The 22,815-nt window shown below is 35.7% G+C and overlaps 1 protein-coding gene across 1 annotated transcript in view; it reads right to left on the bottom strand.

Annotated features, from left to right (window-relative positions):
• Positions 1-22,815, bottom strand: part of neb (nebulin) — a 107,872-nt gene that overhangs the window by 6,401 nt on the left and 78,656 nt on the right. The window contains 21 exon segments of the mRNA XM_055230689.1: positions 127-219; positions 2,761-2,853; positions 4,237-4,329; positions 5,215-5,307; positions 6,463-6,555; positions 7,894-7,986; positions 8,596-8,688; positions 9,232-9,324; positions 9,765-9,857; positions 10,845-10,949; positions 11,219-11,323; positions 11,415-11,519; positions 11,625-11,738; positions 13,449-13,559; positions 14,809-14,919; positions 16,148-16,204; positions 16,206-16,256; positions 16,977-17,081; positions 18,256-18,360; positions 18,922-19,035; positions 21,980-22,084. Of these exon segments, the coding sequence (XP_055086664.1) occupies positions 127-219; positions 2,761-2,853; positions 4,237-4,329; positions 5,215-5,307; positions 6,463-6,555; positions 7,894-7,986; positions 8,596-8,688; positions 9,232-9,324; positions 9,765-9,857; positions 10,845-10,949; positions 11,219-11,323; positions 11,415-11,519; positions 11,625-11,738; positions 13,449-13,559; positions 14,809-14,919; positions 16,148-16,204; positions 16,206-16,256; positions 16,977-17,081; positions 18,256-18,360; positions 18,922-19,035; positions 21,980-22,084 (2,025 nt within the window).

The following is a 22,815-nucleotide window of genomic DNA, read 5'->3' as shown; positions in this document are numbered from 1 at the left end:
TATTACTAATTATATAATTATAGTAATTATCGTGACAGGCCTAAATAAAGACAGATTAAATAAACAGCAGGGGGAAGACGTTAGCTGGGTTAACATTAAAGGGACAGCTCTTATTTTGAGAGGTACCGAGCTAATGTTTTCCTGGTTCCTTTTGACTCTCTCCATCTCAGGAGTGAACACGACTGGAGTCCCTTTGACTGAACTGTCCTTATACAAAACCTATGGAAGAAGCACAGCGCCACCAACGGGCCAGTCAGACACATCGCAACAAAGACAATAGACATGTACAGTACAATGCAAAATAGGAATATAAATAGATATATATGTGTAGAATTAAGAATGTATGATTTCAGAATATGTCAATTTGAGTAGTTCTGAGCACCAACACAAAATTGTTTTAAGACACTTCAACTGTACTAATCCTTAAAATATTTGCCAATATTAATTTTTATTTGCAGTTTTCCTACTCTATTGGCCTACTGGATAAGTTAGTCTTTAAATAATAATAAATACATTATAATAATCATTAAAATGTAATTAAAATACTAAGGAACAACTGATAAACTAATGATGAGTGTCTAATTGTCCTTATTTGGGGAATATTTACATATATTTAAAAACTGTCCCTTTATAATAAACAAAAAAAATATAGAAATACAATGAATAAAATTAAAAAACATTTAAAAAATGGAGGAGAGCTACTACATTGGGTGGAATGTTTCATGCTGATGAGGCCTGATCTGTGGAGAGGCGAGCCCGCTCACTGTAATTATTAATCATTATTTTTAAAGACATTTCTGTGCAATAAAACACCTATAAATGAATAATTGCAGGATAGATACCAATGCCATACTGTGGAACATTCCAGACAAAGGAATAACGTTTCCACAGAAAAAAGCAGATGGTGGACCCCCTTACGAGGAAAGTTACATAGTACAAGGGTTGAAATATTGGATTGTAGGTATATAAATGTAGACTTTTCAAAACTACTCAAATCAAGTGTACTTAATTTGTCGTTAATGTAGATATTCTTTAATTGCATTGTACATTATAACACATAAAACAGCAGACTCCTAGCAGCGTGGATCATTGCAAAGAGGAGGGAGAAAGATGGTTGTCACGGTTACACATAGGAGCACAATTCAGCAGGAGGTGGAATTGTCATTTGCTGCAAAGTGGAAATTAACTTTATTATGGGGAAGAAGCAGAGAGTTTGTGGGTTAGAAAAACAAGAGGGACCGAAAACGCAAATAAAAAAAATACAGCAGGGAGTCAAAGGCAGATGGTGGAGAACAGTTGAAAAAAACAAAAAACTAAATGAAGAGTAGAGAGGAGCAGGTGACAAGACGGTGATTTAGATGTGAATTAAGATGGCGGCAATGAAGAGGTGTCACAAGATGAAGAGGATGATGCTGAAAATCACTTTGTGTCAAGACCAATGCAAGACTTTTTAACAAGTTCTATGAGGTTATGATATCGTCAGTAAACAATGAGTGGCCCTGTACTGTTATATTGTTATACTGTTGGCCCTTTTGCTATGACCAAAGGAAATGAATGAGATTAAATTAAAATGTAAGGAGGTAAAGCATACTCAAGTATAACAATCCAACAACATGTACTAGTTTGATTTCAATTAAGTTATGCTATAAGTGGCACTGTGCACAACAGCGCCCAGCCACCTCACTGTTAGTGTCACTACTTCCTGTCCATTTTTATCTCTATAAAATGAATAGATATTTAAAGATAAGACAATGGACAGGGAGCTGCGGGTGGAATACTTCACCAAAGGACACTTCTGTGTTTACAAAAAGAGATGCTAATTTTGAGGCATAATACATATTAAAACAACACCTCAAACTGAAGTATTCTACATATAAAAGTAATTGGATAGTCTTTATTTTAATTTATTTGAAAGTGAATAAGTTGTTTATTTTACGTTTTCCATTTTTAATAAAAGTGACTGTTAACTTTAAGACACAATGAGCTAGCTAGTGTTCATTGTATAGCTGCTGAATGTCCTTTGGGGTCACATATTTTGGGGTAACATATCTATCGAATCAAATTAAATGTATAAAGTATTAAATGCATTTGGAGGGCCCATATTATGCTTTTTTCTGATCTATGTTATAATGTTATTTCTGTTTCATTGACACATAAATTCTTCTTTCCGACAGAAAAGACTCCACCTTGTGATGTCATCATGTCGTAATAAAGGAAGTGTTACACTGCGTTTTTAAGCTCCGTACACCTTCACTAGAATCATTTGGATAATTTCAGCTGTGCAATTACCAGTCTATTAAACAAAAGGTGACAGGTAGCTGTTAACTTGGAAACTACCACTTCATGACATCAGAAGATGGTTCAGGGCATTATGAGTTTTGGAGATACAGCCTATTAATGCAGGATTACTGAAACATGTGTGAATGAAACAAAACACAATTCCAGGTATGTTTTTGATGAGGTAACAACATTTGAATATGGTTTAAAGCTCGCAATCAATTTTGGGTCAATTTTCCATAATATAGGACTTTTAAGAAGCATTCTACATTCACAACTTTAAAGTGTATAAAGTTTGGGAATGCATTTGCTTCATCTGTTTTGGTCTTGACACTTCCATTGATGAAGATGAAGATGGAGAAAGAGGAGGAACTAGCTACAAATGATGATCATTAAAGATGGAGGGTTCCACTGTATACTGTTAGCTTTAGCTTTAGCATTAGCTTTAGCGATGCACTCCAGTTTGACGTTCAGTCCTTGTACCGAGCTGATGTGCTTCTGAGTCTCTTTGACCCTCTTGACTTCAGGCAGGTCTGGGATGGCTATGCCCCGCCCCACGTTCTCCTTGTATTTGATCTACACTCCAAAGAAAAGGCTTCATTTACATTTAGACACAAAAACAAAACCAGCGAAAGACATACACAAGACACACTGTTGCCCATAGAGATAGAATAATGTGTACATTTGGGTAATCTATATGGTCACTGTTGTTTTGACCCATTTCTTAATGTCACTAGGGACGTTTGTCTTGTGCCTTGTAAAAAAAAAACAACAATTTGAATTGATCACACAACTGATTAATTTGATCATTTTGTAGTGCAGCTTCAGATTAAAAAAATAAATCTGTCACCGCTACCAAATGTAAAGAACCAGACAGATGAACCTTGGTACAATTAACCACATTACAGTATACCAATTTTGGAAGTTGTGATTTGGTAATAAATTGACAAAAACTGTGTGCCATTACTCAAGGAAGGACCTGACCTTGTGCATGTTTAAGATTGAATAAGAATGTGAAACAGAAATTTGTTCAACCTGTTATTGTTTCAGCTAACGAGATAATCCTGGCTAAATCTAGTTCAAGATCTGGAGAGGGGTTGAGGGAAGTTTGGGAGTTCTCATTTCGACTCCTGCCCTTGCTACCTAGCCCTGGATAAGCGGAAAAAAATGGATGGATATACTGTATCTGGAGAGGATCCATGCCCTTACACTACGGTTACCCATTGCTCCTGACAACTTTTACCCCAGCAGCATCGAAATATGGGGCAAATGCTGAGGATAGAGCATAGTGTTAAAAACATACCCTATTTTCACCCATATACTCATTTACACACAAAGTACTACACGCATTGATTACACAGTGGTTACTAGAAACTTGGGTGCAACCAATACAATTCATGAAAGAAGTAACATTATTCCCTTTATGGACAACATTATACAAAGACAAACAAAACCACAACAAAACAATTAACCACACAAAAACATCTGGAAATCTGAAAAGCATAATGAAGTTTGTTATAGTTTGTTATAGATATTATACTGCGGTCTATTGAAGGCACATTGTATTGGGATGAATGGGGTCAGATGAGATCATTGGTAGGGCCAATCGTAAGTCCTCTCTTTGCGTTAGCATGCTAGTTGTTATTAGCTTTACCATCATGGCAAAACTCTGCACTAATCTCTGAAAGTTGAAAAGCGCTTGTAAACTAATCGCAGTGAATAATTAGGATGGTCGGAATGTATAAGGTAAGTGAGGAATGACTTTGGACCACTGCAAACTGTTTAAAATGGACTAGTTCTGTTTTTAAATACAGTAAAAATCAGGGTCAGCATCTTTCAATGTTAATACTTCTCGGTGTAAATATAGATTAAAAATGTTGAAAGAATTGTTAGAAAAATTGCAATTAGATCTTTTTCTTTCATGATTTTTGGGGCAGCTTGGGTCACTCATCGGTGTACCGTGCTTATGTTTTGCTGGTTGCGTTTGACCCGTTCCATCTCAGGGGTTTCTGGGACTGAGGTGCCTTGTCCCACACCTTCTCTGTACTGGTGCTTAAAACAGTGGACAAAAATAAGGTCAGAATAAAAGCTAAGAATTAATTAAAGTTGGAAGGGGAAACTAGTACTTGTGACAAAAATTAGGCAGAAAAAAAAGCTTGTTTGTAATTAGAGTTTTAATATGAACGGTAGTTAATCAAATTTCTTAGTTGTCAGTACTTGGCTGGGATTTTAGAGGACTAAAAAGGTCACAAAACATTACTCAAAAAATGGGAACATTTTAATTTTAAGATACACTATGTAACATTTTTGGTGTAGGACTGCCACCAGCTCATTTCCATGGATATATTACAGTTTTGCATAGATTCGCCCACAGTATGGCATTAAACAATGTCTCTCCATGACAACAAGCAGGTCCACCAATACCACGTTATAGGTCAGATCTGTGGAGAGGAGACACAGCTCACCCTAATAATGTAATTTTTTTAAGGTATAGCAAAAGACAAAGTTTAAATCTGTCAATTGGACAAATCGTTGTAGGAGTGAAGACGTTTTGCTGCTCTTCCAAGCCGCTTCTTCAGTTCAATTTGTCCAGTTGACAGATTTAAACTTTGTCTTTTGCTATGGATCAGACCTGGACGACTGGGAGATTACACAGACTTTTTCAAGGTATATTTTGCTTAAAACAGATGTAATTGAATCAATGAAAGATATATATGATTAATGCCATACTGTGAAACATTATGGTGGAGACAAGCAAGTGTGGGACACCTGCGAGAAAAGTTACATAGTGCCTCTTTAAGATGGTTGTAAATTAGATTTTAGGTCTCTAAAAAAAAAAAAAAGATTATAATGGGTTTGGATGTAGGGATTTGGGTCAAAAAGGACTTCATAATTATCACTTGGGTTGTAGGACAATACACTCTTTTTAAAATCTACCAAGCTGATATTCTTCTGTGTCTCTTTGACCCTCTTGACTTCGGGCAGATCTGGGATGGATGTGCCCTGACCCATTGCTTCCTTATATTGAATCTGTGTAGTGTAAAAGTGCCATAGACAGAGGCAAGACAAAACAAAACCATATGAACACAATATGACAATGACAACAAGCAACATGACTGCATGTGGTAATATGTTCACTACTGTACATACCAAGTACCAAGTAGATGCATATTACACAGCACACAAAAATATGTTTTGTTATGTTTTGTTTTTATAATGAAAGGGTCAACAATTGTGAAAGTTAATGGGAAGGAGGATGCTAATTTGAATCATTAAAATATTAGAATAAATATCAAAATTGATATAGAAGGGAAAAAGCAATTTTGTATGTTTGAACATTTTCATAAGATTGACATAAATAAGTATGAGAGTGGTGTGTGCGTGAGTGCGTGAGGCATTGGTGGTGGGTCGATGGCACAGACTGACAGCCTCGCTTTTGGTCAGTCTGTCCCAGGACAGCTGTCGTTACAATAGTAATTTACCACCACCGAGTGTGGAGTGACTGACTGACACAAAGTGGACCATGCCTTTCTCTGATTGGTTAATTTGTCTGTCAATCAAGTCCACTGAAATGACTTGGTGGGCTGAGACAAGAATGAACTCTAACACCTTTGTAAAGAATAGAAAAACAGTTAAAGGTGTACTACAACTTTTCTGTAGGGACGTCTGCCACTTGAGATGTTAATAATTGCTTTGCGTGGAAAGTTTCGCAGTATAGCGTCATACCAATCTATTATCTCATCTTATATTCATTGAAATAAATTCTTATTTTTTTATTGCAAAAAATACCTTGAAAAACATGAATTCTTATTGTGAGCAGGGTCGCTACTCCACAGATCTGACCTGTAATTTGGCCAGCTTGCACTTCCTGCCTGCCCCCATGGAGTTAGAGAAGAGTAATGACATACTGTGGAACATATCAGGCAAAGCAACAACATTTCTCCACCAGAAAAGTTACATAGTGCCCCTCTTAGTAAAGTGATAGTATTAGATGGCCAGACTAGGCTTTTGGTCCAATTTAATTCAGTAATATACATTGATGTTTCAGTCTCACATGTCATTATAAGAAATCATATATCATTGTGTAGCCTGTGCAATGCTTGGGATAGTAAAGGGTTGGGAGAGGTTTAGAATAAGTTAGGGTTCATATAAAGGTTAATATGGATCACTCTAATTGATTTCTACCAAGCTGATATTCTTCTGTGTCTCTTTGACCCTCTTGACTTCGGGCAGATCTGGGATGGAAGTGCCCTGACCCATTGCTTCCTTGTATTTAATCTGTGCAGCGTAAAAATGCCATAGATAAAAAACAGAGACAAAACAAAACAACAATATGAACACAATGACAATGACACAACAGGACTTCATGTGGTAATATGTTCACTACTGTGCATACCAAGTACAAAGTAGATCAATATTACACAGCACACAAAAATATGTTTTGTTATGTTTTGTTTTCATAAGAGGGTCAACAAATGTAAAAGTTAACAGGAAGGAGGGTACTAACTTGATTGAGACATTAAAATATGAATTAGAATAGATATTAAAATAGATATGGAAGGGAAAATGGAATTCTGTATGTTTGAAAATGTTCATAAGACTGACATAAAGAATTACTTTGACACGAGGTGGACCATGCCTTTCTCTGATTGGTTAATTCGTCTGTCAAGCCCATGGAAACTTAGTTGGTGGGTTGAAACAAAAATCAAATCTAACACCTTTGTAAAGAATAGAAAAAGAGTTAAAAGTGTACCATGTAACTTTTGTGAAGCGGTGTCTGACGCTTGCTTGTTTCCATGTAGATGTTAATAATTGCTTTGCCTGAAATGTTTCACAGTAAAGTATAGTATTATACCAATCTATTATCGCACCTTGTATTCACTGAACTACATTCTTATATTTTTATTGCTAAAAATATCTTGAAAAACATTAATTCTTAATGTGAGCAGGGTCATTACTCCACAGATCTGACCTTGGCCAGGTAGCGTTTCCTGCTTGTCTCAATGGAGTTAGATAAGGTTAAAGACCTTTTAAAGACCTACTGTGCTTGTATTTGCTATATTGTTATAATCTATGACATCTGTGGATCATTATGTTAGAATTTGCGTATTTTAAATCACAATATTCATCTAAAATGACTAAATAAAATAAACAAATCTGCTGAAAACTGCAGTGCCTAATGGGGGCTAATGTTGCCGCAAACACAATCAAAACAAGTCGCTAGTGAGCAGCTAATTAAAAAAAAAATGTACCAAAATTAATCCTGCGTCTATCATTGATTAAGAAAATAAAATTGAAGAATTAAGTAAGTACAAAGCAGTGGACATGTACCAGCGGTGAGTCAATTTTGCATTATAGTTTTGCTTTAATGCCAGTCTGTGGAACATTCCAGGCAAAGCAATAACATCTCTCCACCAGAAAAGTTACATAATGCACCCTTAAAAAAATAATTACTTGGCCGGACTAGTTTTTTTGGTACAATCTAATTCAGTAATATACATTTAGTTTTTAGTCTTGTGTTGATGGGTTGTGTGCTTTGGGTATTAAAGGGGCAGGTTTTGGGATAGGTTAGGGTTCATATAAAGGTTAAAATGGATCACTCTAATAGATTTCTACCAAGCTGATATTCTTCTGTGTCTCTTTGACCCTCTTGACTTCGGGCAGATCTGGGATGGACGTGCCCTGACCCAGTGCTTCCTTATATTGAATCTGTGCAGTGTAAAAGTGACAGACAGAGACAGAGACGAGACAACACAATAATATGAGCAACACCAAGCAACAGGACTGCATTTGGTTCACTACTGTACATACCAAGTAGTACCATGTATGTCCATGTTACATAGCACACAATAATGTATTTTGTTATGATTTGTTTTTTTATAAAGAAAGGGTCATCAAATGTAAAAGGAGGAGGATGCTAACTTGATTGAGTCATTAAAATATTAATTGCAATAGATATTAAAATAGATATGTAAGGGAAAAGGGAATTCTGTATGTTTAAACATTTTTATAGGACTGACATAAAGTATTATTTAGACACGGCTGTTAATAATTGCTCTGATTGGACTGATCTCAAATATGGCGAGTGAGTAAATGGTGAGGGGATACAACTAAGTTACATAATGCATCCTTAAGAAATATTAAATGTATTAGCTGGCAACAGCTAATACATGCTGGGTACAATTTAATTCAGTAATATACATTTAGTTTTTAGTCTTGTATTAATGGGTTGTGTGCTTTGGGTATTAAAGGGGCAGGTTTTGGGATAGGTTAGGGTTCATATAATGGTTAAAATGGATCACTCTAATAGATTTCTACCAAGCTGATATTCTTCTGTGTCTCTTTGACCCTCTTGACTTCGGGCAGATCTGGGATGGATGTGCCCTGACCCAGTGCTTCCTTATACTGAATCTGTGCAGTGTAAAAATGCCATAGACAGAGACAGAGAGACAAGACAACACAAAAATATGAACACCAAGCAACAGGACTGCATTTGGTTCACTACTGTACATACCAAGTAGTACCAAGTATGTCCATGTTACATAGCACACAATAATGTATTTTGTTATGATTTGTTTTTCATATGAAAGGGTCAACAAATGTAAAAGGAAGAGGATGGTGGTAATTGTCCCAGCCTGGTGAGTGGGTATAACTATAACATGGTTAAAAGTTTTAAAAAGTCACTTTTGCATAATAGATCTGCTTTAATGCCATATTGTGAAATATTGTATTCCAGATAAAATAATTAAAACATCTCTCCACCAGAAAAGTTACTTAACGCACCTTTAAAACTATTAAAAATATTATCTGGCTAGACTAAATATATACATTTTTTGTACAATTCAGTAATATACATTTAGTTTTTAGTCCTGTGTAAGTATAGTGTGTTTAGGGCTTTGTGATAGGTTAGGGTTCATATAATGGTTAAAATGGGTCACTCTAGTTGATTTCTACCAAGCTGATATTCTTCTGTGTCTCTTTGACCCTCTTGACTTCGGGCAGATCTGGGATGGAAGTTCCCTGACCCAGTGCTTCCTTATATTGAATCTGTGCAGTGTAAAAGTGCCAGAGACAGAGACAAAGAGACAAGACAACATGATAAACAGACAGACAAAGACATAGACATCTGAGGAATTACTATAGTTTGTGTTGGCCTCACTGAAAGGCAAAGGGTTATATTCAAATGATTAATAACAAATAGGTAAAAAGTACAAAATAAAATAATAAAAAATAAGGGAAAGGTGTACTGAATGGCCAAAAGCACCACAGTATTGTGTATGTAGACTGGCCTTTATATACAAGTAAATCTTATGTAATGATGCATAAGTGAGCTACAATACAATAATGTATTTTGACCATCCAGTTGAAAGGGAGCGGTGCTTACAAAAGCTGATAAAATTGAATTATCATTGTGAAAAAAGGGGAAAAAGGTCACATAAGAGGAAGAGGCAGGTATTAAGGGGCGGGGCAGGGTCACTCTAGTGTACCGTGCTAATGTTTTGTTGGTTGCGTTTGACTCTGTCCATCTCTGGTGTTTCAGACAGAGCAGTTCCTCCGCCCAAGTCCTCTTTGTACTGAATCTTTGGTCAAAAAGAGATCAAAAATATAAATAAAATAAAAACTATTAAACTTAACTTAAAATTAAATAAATGCTGTTTAAGTCAAGTGACGATGAAACTTTGGACATTTTCTCATCATATGTAAAAAAAAAGAAAGAAAAAAGTTTGATCCCTATGATGAGAAAAACTATAACTGTATAATAAATACTGCACCTTCTAATTTAATAGGCCCTGTGTACAGCAGCATGCTAGCAAGTTCAGTGTGTCTCAAAGCTAATAGTTACTTGAATTAAAATCAGAAAACACAAAATAAAGAACTCAACTTAATTCACATAAAGACTACCAGCATTGAGACAAAACGTATGTACTAAACAAGAGTCCTCCGGTGAAGTATTAATTTTATTTGTGTAGTTTTTTATCATGTTATGAGTGACATCCACCCACAGCTCCCTGTCCACTGTCTTAGCTTGAAATATTTATTAATTTTAGTGTGAATTGGGAAAACCTCATAGAGGAAATTGGACAGGAAGTAGTGACACTAACAGTGAGGTTGCCGGGCGCTATTGTGCACAGAGCCTATTTTGTTTCAATATTGTATGTAAAAATTTTATGGTTGAAAACAAACTTTCTTAAAATAGGCCTAAATAAGCCTAAATGTATTCTGCTTACTACTATTTATTATTGGCTTTGAAAATGTACTTATTGAGAGAAAACCTGGACAGACAACATATATATACACAGATATACATAAAAATAACATATAGCACAAATTATCACTGAAATACAACATATATAGACAATTACACCCACTGCACTCAAAAACAAGAAAACACACAAATAGGTTAGCAAAAATAAAAGAATACATTTCCAGAATGTTAAGAGAATTTTGGGCTGCAGTCAGGGTACTGTTAAAGTGATGGGGATAAAAAAAATAAAAAAATAAAAATAGTGTTGTTATAATAAAAAAAAGAAAAAATTAAGATTAAATTCAACACTTTGAGTTTATACCGAGCTGATATTCTTTGTATTCTCTTTAACACGTAGTATTTCTGGAGTGTCCTGCACAGCAGACACTTTGCCTTTTATGTTTTTAAGATCTGTCTGGTACTGAAGCTACAAGAGAACACAATAATGAAGATATAGCAAGAGAGAGACAAGCAAAAAGAACAATGCAATAACCAGATATAGTTATTAACAGGACAAACTATAATGAACAAAACAGAAAGAAGAAATACAAACATGAAATACTTCACGATACAATAACATACATGAAGGCAATTAACAAATACTTTACGATGGGCATAGAAAATACATAAAAAAAAACACTAATCACACTGAAATGTCTTGATCATAAAATATAGTATATGTTTGATTGTACTTACAGTGCTGAAGTTCTTCTGGTTCTCACGGACTCTCTGCATCTCCGGAGTGTCCAGCACAGGCACATAGTGAGACATGGTCCTCTCAGCCTCCTCCTTGTACTTTTTCTGTTCAACACAAAATACAGAAAGTTTGTTTTGAGATACAATTCAACAGCAATAGCTTATTAACCAGTGAATATTTATCACTGTAAAATACCTGGCTGACGATGTTCTTCATCTGCTGAGCGTGGATGATATCAGGAGTGTCGATGACGGTGGTGTAACTGGCTCTGTCCATCTCAGCGGTCTGCTTGTACTTAGTCTGAAACACAGCAGACAAAATCATAGTAGTCACCAAATTACAAACATGTACTACTACTACTACAACTCACCACCCCAACTACATACATTATAATATTCCTCATACCTGACTGAGGATGTCGGTGGCATTCCTGGCCCTCATAAAGTCTGGGGTGTCTGTAGCCAAAGCCAACATGCCTTTGCCCTTGATCTCCTGCTCCAGGGCCTTCTTGTACTCTCTCTGTGAACAGGTTTAAATACATATTGACATTTACAATAGGACACAATAATAACATACTGATCAGGATCTACAGAGGAGGGCTGCAGGACATCAGGGGATAAGCTAGAAGATGGTAAAATAAGGGTGTGGAGGTTATAAGGTGGTGATGTGGGGGGGAGTCCAAGTTTCAGTGTATTTTAAATCTACATTTTCTTAAAGGCTAAAGTAATACAAAAAGTAAATGTACTTAGTAAATACATCATGGATAACACTGGATAATATCAATATATCTATATCTTTAGGGCAAGTTATTACCGTATTGTGTTATCCAGCTCATAAAAAAATCTACCTTATTTTTTTTACCAATATACAATACAACTACAGATGCAATACTAGATGGACTAGGTTTTGGAACTAGCATTAGCACTATGCTGGAAGGTCAATCCCTGGGTTTCAGAGTGATGCAGAACCACTGCTATAGTAATAAGCAGTAAAAAATAATATATATTTTTGAACATTTGGTTAAAAGTTCTCAAAATGTCACCTATAATCAGGAACCTGAAACCCATGAATTGGGTTGGTATGGCACAAAAAACTACTGAACTACTTTGACTATATGAACTTCAACTCCTGATACTAAAGTATCTCCAATCTCCAAGGAGATTGTATTGCTTTGCCTGGAATGTTTCAAATTATTAAACATTTCTACAAGCAGTTGGCTCCACCAGACTAAGCTTCAGGGCTGAAATGTGAAGAGGTCACGCCCCTCTCGATACGAATGCATGATTTTTCATATATCTTTGCCTTATAAAAATAACAGTAATTGATACTTGCTTGCTAGATATGTTTAATACTTTATTGTGGAACATTCTAGGCAAAGCAATACACTCTCCATTGAGAGCAAGCGATAACATTTCAACTGTGGTGGATCCCACACCGGAAAAGTTACATGGTGCACTTTAACAATAAAATTAAAAAAAATAATACATCAAATAAAAGAAGAAACGGAGGTTATAGCTGTTATGTTAGTGATGTCACAAGCAGGAATGGACACAGTCAAACATTTTAGTTTGATGGAGATTTAGGCATCATGAGCGTTTATGGAGCAGCACGGGGCAGTGGACAGGAGTCACACTGATGGAAGCACAGCACCAACAGTCTCAGCAGTAACACTTTATAATAACTACACTTTAATTAACCATAATAAAGCAGGAACAAAGACTTAATTCATAATGAACAAATAGTTTACTGAGAATTATTCAAGTTTAGTTACTACTTAATTAATACCTAACCCCAACCCATTGATGGCCATGTAAACAAATTTTTCCAGATATATTGTATCAACAACTCGAGGTCAAAATAAGTCTGCTGTGTACCGTCTCCACCTAATTATAAAGAGTTTTATTGTCTGATAATCAGGAAGTTGTAGTAGTAGTTGTTAGCTTCACTGTGACAGCAAAACTCCGCTTTGGTCTCTGAAATTTGTGAAAAGCATCCTTTCCAAGCATCCTAATTATTCAAATTAGGATGCTTGGAATGCATAAGCTAAATGAGGAATAACTTTGGACCAAACTTAAAATTAACTAATTTTGTTTTTCAGTCTGCAGATTGTAAAACTCAGTAACCAAGCCTGAATGAATAAACTATTTGTTCAGGTTTTATTAAGGCTAATTATGGTGTAGTAAGTCAAGTGTTACCACATTAGCTTTTTCTTCCATCTTTCATCTTTACCTCAGACAGGATCTGAGTAGCATTTCTGGCTCTCAAAAGATCAGGCGTTTCCTCCAATAGAGTCAACCCTTTACCCTTCACTCCCTCCTCTAGATCCTTCCTGTATTCTTTCTACAGGAGGCAGAGGATACACAGGTTTGGGGCAGGCACAAGCACAGGCCAAAACAAGACAATACAAGAGCTCAAAATCAATGTTTATTTACACTGTTGCCCATAAAGTTGGAATAATCATATAGTGATAATAATAATAGTCAGCAGCATTAAAGGTACGGTATGTAGCCTGCGTTTTGAAGTTTTTCTCATTCTCAGTATATGGACATGCCTCATGTGTAAGCTCAGAACCTCCAGAATTCACTCATTGAGCTGCAGAGGCTGCACTAGCACTGATTAATGATTACACTGGGGTTTAGAGGTTTAGGTTTAAGCCAAAACATTATGGGCAACTGTGTACTAGAAATAAGTGATGATTGACTTTGGCAGTTTTCCTGGTAAAAAGACAAGATGCGTTATACAGTTTGTCACTGGAAACAACAGAAAAATAATGCAATAAAAGACAGCATTGGAACACACAGACACCAAATTTAAAGAAGACATATTTTGCTTTTATCTCATATACAGTTAAAATCTACATGGATCATTATTATTTTTGCCTTAAACATCTCAGGTAATAATAAAAGAAATGTGTCCACTGAGTTCTGATTCCTTTAAATCTCATTACAGCGAACAGTGGATTTTTAATTTTACTTTCCACTGGCACCAAAATGGTTTTGTACCGCTGTTAAATCCTGCGTGTATCACTAGTTAAGAAAAACTACATAGATTGAAGTTGGCATTCATAAATGACTAAAAATACAACTTTGAGAGAGTTTATGAGGGAAAATCATAATAGTATGGTTAAATACTCTAAAAAAATGTACATAATAGGTCTCCTTTAATAAATGGTATGAGGAAATGTAAGCCGTTTCCTAAAGATCACAGGCCAAAATGCAACCTCTCAGAGAAATGCGTTAGTGTTCACATGAAGGACTGGCAGACAAACCGAATACAGAGTACATATAAAGAGCAGTGCTTAATCTGTGGATTAAGGAGATGTAATTTTAAAGTCACACAAAAGAATGACACTGATTACATGTAGAAGAAATTATTTTTAAATCTGAAAAGTGAAACATGCACATGAAAAACAGCGGGACTAACTTAGACATTGTAAAGTGACTGTACTGAGGTGAAAAGGAAGGAAGCTATTGTGGAAGTGAGCAAGGAAAGGCAGTTCAAAGAGACTATTATGTTATTAAGAAAATGACTGTGTTGAAAGAGAGGAAATAGGAAAGGGATTATGAAATGTTTTGTATCCGTTGGTTACCTCGCTGGCTATTTTGGTGGCGTGTCGTACGTGTAACATTGCAGGAGTCTCTTCCAGTCCAGAGAGGTTCCTACCCTTCATAGACTCCTCATAGTCCTTCCTATAGTCTTTCTATTGATGCAGGCGAAGACACAGGACAAGGCACAGACAAGGCTCATATACATATACATGCAACATACAGTACCCACAATGCAATGCGCACATCCTGCTAATGCTAAAGCTAAAAACAGATATATTCCAGTCGTAGCAGGAGGTGAGTACAAGAAATCATATATGAAGCCTGGAAAGCTTGAATTGTAAAGCTAATGTAAAGAAACGCGCTAACTAGCTCACTGTGTCTCAATGCTAACAGTCACTTTTATTAAAATTTGAAAACATAAAATAAACAAAATTCAAATGAGTTCAAAGACCATTCAATAATCTTTATATTTAGAATACTTCAGTTTGTGACACCTTTCATTATTTTTATTCTTCAAAATTAGCATTAGTGTTAGCATTGAGACATAAACATCTCTCTGCCAGTGACTTCCACCCACAGCTCCTTGTCCACTGCCTTATCTTTAAATATGTATTAATTTTAGCGTGAATCATAGAGATACAACTAGGCAGGGAGTAGTGATGCTAACAGTGAGGTTGCCGGGTTCTATTATGCACAGAGCCAAAGCTAATGTAAACTAAGACAAAAATATCTTTACTTATGTCCTAGTACTTAGCAAGAAGCTTTTAAGTATGAACCTGAACTTAGGCTAATTAAGTGAATTACAACAGTAAAATAACTCAAGTTACACTTTTTTCAATTAAGTAGAAATTCCTTCAAATGGGTTTGATAGCAGGGGACAATAAATGGCTCCTAATATGACCAAGTTCTATGGTATAAAAAATGTGCTTATTAACTTCAATAGGAAGTAGGAAGTTTCTGCTTCAATATTTATTAGGGGGATTTTTCCAGACTCCACATATGTAACCAAACATGAAGACAACATTGACACATTTCTAGAAACAAAATGCTAAATGCCAAGATGCAGTTTTTACATTGTCTTTCACCATCTGTATAACACCATGACTAAGTACAAAAAGATAAGCAAAAACATAATAAAAAATATAACTAGTACAGATTTTAAAGCCCATGGGAAGCGATTGCTGTTGTGATACTGGGCTATAACAACAAATTAAACTGAATCCGTAAAATTAAAGACAATGTAAAATACTTCATAGCTGGACAAACAACAAGCGATTTAGCAATATGTATGTTTGACCTGATGTAAAAATATAGTAATAGTAGCATCCAAATAGTGTTTATTTTGATTATAAACAGCTACTTGTTTTAGATTGATCATACCTGGCTCTGCATCTGCTGGGCCTCCTTAGCGGTCACATAAGATGGAGTCTCAAAGTCTCCAGCATTGGTTTCCCTTCTCTCTTTTCTCATACTTCTCCTTGTACTTCACCTAATTAAAACAATAATATTAAAGATTATCAGTACATTCATAAACTATTTAGATATTATATACTCCAACAGTAGAGTTACATATAGATCATGATTAAAAAAATTGTTGTGTTCCATCACCTTGTTTTTAATGTAAATTCTGAAGATTTGCATAAGTAAAGAGGTGGAAACGCCACAAATATCACATTCAGAACCTTTAATTTGTGCTTAAAAGTTTACTCATTGGCTTCAATTGGATTTGGATTTAAAGGTATAACACTGAACTCGTACTTTGGACGGTAAAAACACATTTAGCACCAATTGAATTACTTGATCTTTTATGGCTTATTTGTTCCTGGTACATATACATCAATTCATATTTTAATTGGTATTTAAAAGTGCACTTCGCAACTTTTCTGGTGGTGGGGTGTGTCCATGACGATGTGCCTGGAATATTACATAGTATGGAATAAAACAATCAATTACTGGTGTTTCAATTTCTAAAATAAAAAAAAATCTAGTTGAGTGCCACACTGCGGAACATCCCAGTAAAAGCCATTAGCATACCCTCAATCAAAAAAGTTACATTATCCACCTTTTCTTTTTTTCTTTTTTTTTTTTTATCTCAGAACCTATACCATAGTAATAATTTACTAATTATTGTCAAATTAGGAGTACTTGATATTCACCAGTCCTATGCAAAGGAATCAATATACAGTTTATATATCATGTTCCCACTTACATTGCTCTGCAGCTCTGACGCCTCCTTGTGGTGAAGTTGTTCAGGTGTGTCGGTGATCATGTGGTAGTGACCCTTACTCGCCTCAAATTTCTTCTTGTACTGGTACTACAGGGAAGCCCCAGTCAAGTGTTTCACAATGAGACCAAAACTACTGTCTCTCAATGGCATTTATTAGAATTACTCAAATTAAAAATGATAACGTTTTAGTTAAGTGGAGATTGATATGTTAAATTTGGACAGCTAAAGCAATGGGCTCAAATTGTGTTAAAGGTTTAGATGAACAATAGAGTAAGGTAGATAGGATCTTGTTAGGATACTATGAATTAGAAAGCTAAATGCAAAGAGGAAAAATATATATTAGGAGATTTTTTTATGTATTTGGTAGTACTATAGAGGTTGGTCAGAGGGTAGGAGAGGATGGCTGGGTAAGGATCACTACCAGATGAGGTGTTTAAATGAAGGACAAGTAAAAAAACAAAACATGTGATGCGATGAATAGTTATGAGTGTTACGTTTGAAATAAAGTTAAAATATTGTTTATTGAGGTTGTAGGGTAAGTGTTGTAGCATTTGAGACCAGTCAGTTGTTTTTTTTGTTTTTTTTTTTACAAATACTTGAAATCATTCAAGTCATTGTTGTCAGCCCTTTGTTTCAATAAATAGTAATAGGTTCGTGCTGATTTTTTATTCTGTGTTGCACACAATGCCACAGACTTAAGTTTTGGGTAAACTTGTGTATTTGAATGACAAGTCTACCCATAATGACTTCATATACCCTTCTTACAACCATGCCATATGCTAATTTCATTTGTTTGCATATATAATTAATTAACTTGTTATTATTAAACATTCTATTCTTTATTTAACGACAATAGTCCCACTAAAGATTCTAATCTAATTTTCAGGGTTTCCACATGTCTTTTGTGTCTCTCTGAGAAAACCAGCGCAAACCCATACAGAGAGAACATGCAAACTCCACGCAGAAGTCTCCACGCTGACCTTCTTGTTGAGAGGTGAGAGCACTAACTCCTAGGGCTGTCTGGCTTTTTTCTGATGTCTCTTTTGAGATTGATTGGTCTCATTAGTTTGGTTTAGGCTACAACACCAGATGACAGATATGAATGATGAAAGGGCTGCCGCAGTGTAAAAGTCAAATGTTAATGCAGTGATGATGAGAGAAGTGAGAGGAGAGAGAAGGAAAAAGAGAGAGAATGAATAGTAGATGAAGAGACAGAGAGAGATGGGGGAGAGATGTGAGTGGAGTGAAGTGTTAGTCTTACGTCGCTGGAGAGTTTGCTGGTGCTCAGGCTGTGCTGCATGGACAAAGACTCTGCCATGTCTGTCACTGGTTTGTGAATCTTCTTCAGGTCACCCTTATATTTCACCTGGAATTTGTAGTAATACACATAAAAATAATAGTTTTGTATAATATGTATAATTTATATACAAGTACAATACATATAAGTTTACAGAACAAAATTAAAATAATCACAATTTCAATAAAGGTAAAGTCTATTTTGAAAGGAACAACAAAGCATTACCATTATCTACATAGAGGTAATTCATCATTTTAAAATAAAATACACTGCCTATAATGTAAAATATTAAATATTCATCTGAAACAATTTAACAGAATTTAAGTATGATTTTGGGAATGGTAAAGCTGAGGTTTTTGAATTTGTTGAGAAGTTAAATAGATGCAAAATATAAGCAAATACTAGGTAGATAGTAATGATATAAATAACTGAAATATGAAATCAGAATGAACTTTATTGTCCCAAATTAGTCTTAGACTGGAGTACAAACATCTGAAATAACACAGGGACATACACATATTGTAGAAGAGACAAATATCTAATCTAAATGTAATCTAAATCTGATCTAAAATGTAATAAATTATCAAACTATTCAATACAATTATGAGTCTATATTTTGTTATTTCGTACCTCACTGGCCAGCTCATTGGCCTCCTTCATGGTCTTGTACATCTTGCTCTCCTTCGGGTCGTATTGTGGCTTCTTTCCTTTCACCTCCTTGTCAAACTTTTCCTTGTACTTCACCTGTTCACATGGCAACACAAGTTAGCACCAAAATAATTCAGCGAGAAAATATAAAAAGAACTTCGAACTCCAAATTTTGTATAAAAAGAGATGCAAAGGTTTGAGGTTACACTATTTTCACTTTAAGATGAATCTATTGCTACGCTTTGTCGATGCATCTCTTGTTATACACTAAACATGTAGAGAACATATTTTGAAAAATCCAAATTTAGCATGCTATTTTTTCGAATTTCAATAGTGGGTGTCAGTGGATATGTTCACATCTACAGTTGTGGATACTGTTCACTTTGTGTAATGGCAGCATAAATATCTTCATTAAACAATTAGTCCAAAAGCCATTCATTTGCTACATAAATTGCTGTGCTGTGAAGATACCCAGTGGCCCAGTTGCATCCAGATGTTTTCAAATTGGATCTGCATTAATTTGAGGTGACGAGCTGTTCAGGCATCACATTACTGACCCCAAATGGGCAATTCAATCACACATAATGATAAAAGAACATTGCTACTACATTTCATTCACTAATTAAATACTACAAGTTATCATTAAAATCTCTTCAATGATAACTTGATCTATAAAAATGTAAAAACAATATATATAGTATAATTTCTGGATACTTAAATTGTAAACAAAAAAAAATGTTGGTAGTTTACAGTTTATCATTTAAAACAAAAAAATATTGTCACATTTTATCCATGACAGAAATGGACAAATGTATATAAGTAAGAAATCTATGTTAATATCATAATAGGTCTAATGCTCCTCTCTTCTGTTACACTGAAATATAACTTGCTTATTTTACCAAAAAGACAGCAAGATGGATGTCAGAGCATTATGGCGACTATGCTCAGCGTAAGCAGTTTGGGATGACTGTATTAGAGATGAAGATGCAAAATACATGAATCTACTATGTTAAACCTGGAGCGCTTACATTTATAAATAAGAAAGACAAAACAAATGCAACTTGTCGATTTCAGGCAGATAAAAACACCATAAACAACACCTATGGGACAAGCTCTAACTATGTTTCGTTTTACAGGCTTGGGTGTAGGCCTGTCACGATAATTACTATCAAGTTATCGGTCAATATATGAACAATATATTTTGCTTCAGTATTTATCATGAGTACTTTTTCTTTGCAAAAGTGGGGAGATTTGGGGTATATTTGTTGTAATACGATAAGATTTGAGCTGTAGAGAGGTGAGTCCATTTTATGGCTAATTATTGGTAAATTCTGCGATTTATTTGTTGCAGCTCATGTCAAATAATTAAATAGACTATGTTGCATTATTTAAATCTTAATCAGTGGCATAAAGTAGTTTCAGTATAATTGTTCATCGCAATATTTCTGGAGCAACATATTGTGCTTAAAAAAGTGTTATTGTGACAGGTCTACTTGGGTGGGACCTCATTATATAAGATGTAAATGCTATAATAATCTATTCCTTAAAACTTGGGGCATTCAAATGTAAGAAAAAAAATGCATCTTGTTGACTTCAGGCAGAAAAAAAACACCATAACCGACACCTATAGGACGATAGGACAACATATAAAGGTTTTTTGTTTTTCAGGCTTGGGACCTCCTTACATCACTATTCATGGCACTCATTTTCTTAATGTGGCGCATCTGAAGAGTGTCAAATGAAGAGGCTCCATGGAGGATGGGCTTGCCTCCTGCTGTAGGCACCTAGAAGCGCAGTGACATGGAGGGATGAGAACAAACAGAGCCAAAGCGCAGATGGATGGAGACGAAAGAGAGTGGTACAGAGAGAGAGAGAGAATAGGAGATACACAGAGAGGCTTGGAGGAGGAGAGAGGCACAGAGGGATTGTGGTTAAGGGGTGAGAGAGTGAGAAGGATGGAGGGAGACAGAGTTTAGGTATAAGGGGAGAGAGAGGGAGAGGAAAGAAAGGAGAGAGAACAAGAGTTAATGGTTTGAAGGAGGGGCAAGAAAGAGGTAGAGAAAGAGCGGAGGGAGTAGAGAGAGGGAGAAGGAAGCAGAGAGTTTAGTATTAGGGAGAGAGACAGAGAGAGAAAGAGAGGGAGTGGAAAAGATAGATGAGTGGAGGGAGGGAGGGAGGGAGGGAGGGAGGGAGGAAGAAGGAAGGAGAGTTTAGGGTTAAGAGGAAGATGGGGGTAGGAAGAGAGAGATGAAAGGGAGGAGAGGGAGGGGATGGGGGTTAAAGGGTTAAGGGGAAGGGAGGAGAAGGAGAGGAAAAGAGAAAGAGAAATTAAGGGACAGAGGAAAAGAAGAGAGTTGACGGGTACGTGGGGAAAGAAAGAGGGTGAGAGAGGAAAAGAGTATAGGGTTAAGAGGGGTGAGATAAGAGCGAGAGAGAGAGATGAGAGAAAGAATAATAGAGAGAGTTTAGGGTTAAGAAGAGAGAGATAAAAAGCAAATGATTAAAACGTAGTTAGGCATTTAAAGCAATGTATGAAATGAAAGATTAGAACACTGATGAACATGGAAAGCAATAGGGCTGTACAATATGTCCATAAGCTGTGGAGAATCATTAAACATTTTCAAATTAAAATTGATAATCTTATATTATTATTTTTTCTTATGCCTGGTTGAAATAAATACGCCAAATAAATATATGGAACGTAATATATTGTATAGTTAGGTAGACATTTGGAAGAACACTGCCAGTTTTAAGTTGAAAGTAGTGGATAAATATGTCATACACAACTTTAAAATAGTTAATTCAGCTCATATTGTGCACCCATAGAAAGCATACTGAAAAGCTGGTTGCATGAAATGAAAGCCAAAGCGTTGCACCTAGAACAAGCTGAATAAAAAAACATGGAAGTGGCACCATCTTCTGGATACAACCACAAATGACAACACATAACACAACTGTCCCTGTGAAACAATCGGCTTTAGTTCATTTAAAGTGGGATTCCATCGGACTGGCCCAGAGGAGCTGACTGTTTTTGGGGTACCTGGCTGGTCAGCTTGGACACTGCAGTGGCCAGTGCTATGTCTGGTCGGTGGACCAGAGAGCCTCCTTTGCTGGCCTCCTCTCGAGCTTTATCACGGTACCCAATCTGATGGAATATACCAACCATTAGACAAGACACAGACAATACAGACACATCACAGGACAAAGGGTGTTTAGATGCAGTTGAGTATGCAGGGCTGATTTTGATCATATATTTTTGTTATGATCGGTCTGGTTTGCAATGTGGAATGTGAGAAAGCAGAGAGATCCTTGTTGAGACTTTTAATATTTATGTATTATTATGTATTATGTACTATGTATTATGTTTTATGTTTTCTATACTATTGTATCTATCTCTATCAATCCATAAAATTATAATTACTTCACCAAATCCTATTTGTTGTAGAAATTCCATTTCTGAGCTTCTAATGCAGAGGTTTATTGGGCATCAGTACGGGACTCAGCACCCGGACACATGAGCCCTCAAGACTTTGTGATAGTGTTGTCGATTACAGTCTAGTACAATCCAGTTTGTCTATGCTTCCGTTGTAGGGAGTATTATAACTCTGATGACGCAGTTTAAGATAACAAGGACTGAGCTGGCATTGAATTTCTCTAACACTATTATTATTTGTTTATGTTTTTCTGTCAAAAAAAGTTAATTTATTTTATCTTATTTACAGTGAGATCAATAAACTTGTATCTTATCCTGATAGATAATTAGGAGCTAGGAGAAAACAGTTCCCCCTCTCATTTTACTACACTCAACTTCTTAGAAACTATTAACTAATTATTAAAACCACAATGTGAATAGCTACTTTGGAATATGTTCATATT

The sequence above is a fragment of the Periophthalmus magnuspinnatus genome, chromosome 21, assembly GCF_009829125.3.
Source record: "Periophthalmus magnuspinnatus isolate fPerMag1 chromosome 21, fPerMag1.2.pri, whole genome shotgun sequence".
In the NCBI taxonomy this organism is placed as follows: Eukaryota; Metazoa; Chordata; class Actinopteri; order Gobiiformes; family Gobiidae; genus Periophthalmus; species Periophthalmus magnuspinnatus.
The sequence above is the reverse complement of the archived record's forward strand: the minus strand, read 5'-3'. Positions and strand labels throughout refer to the sequence as shown.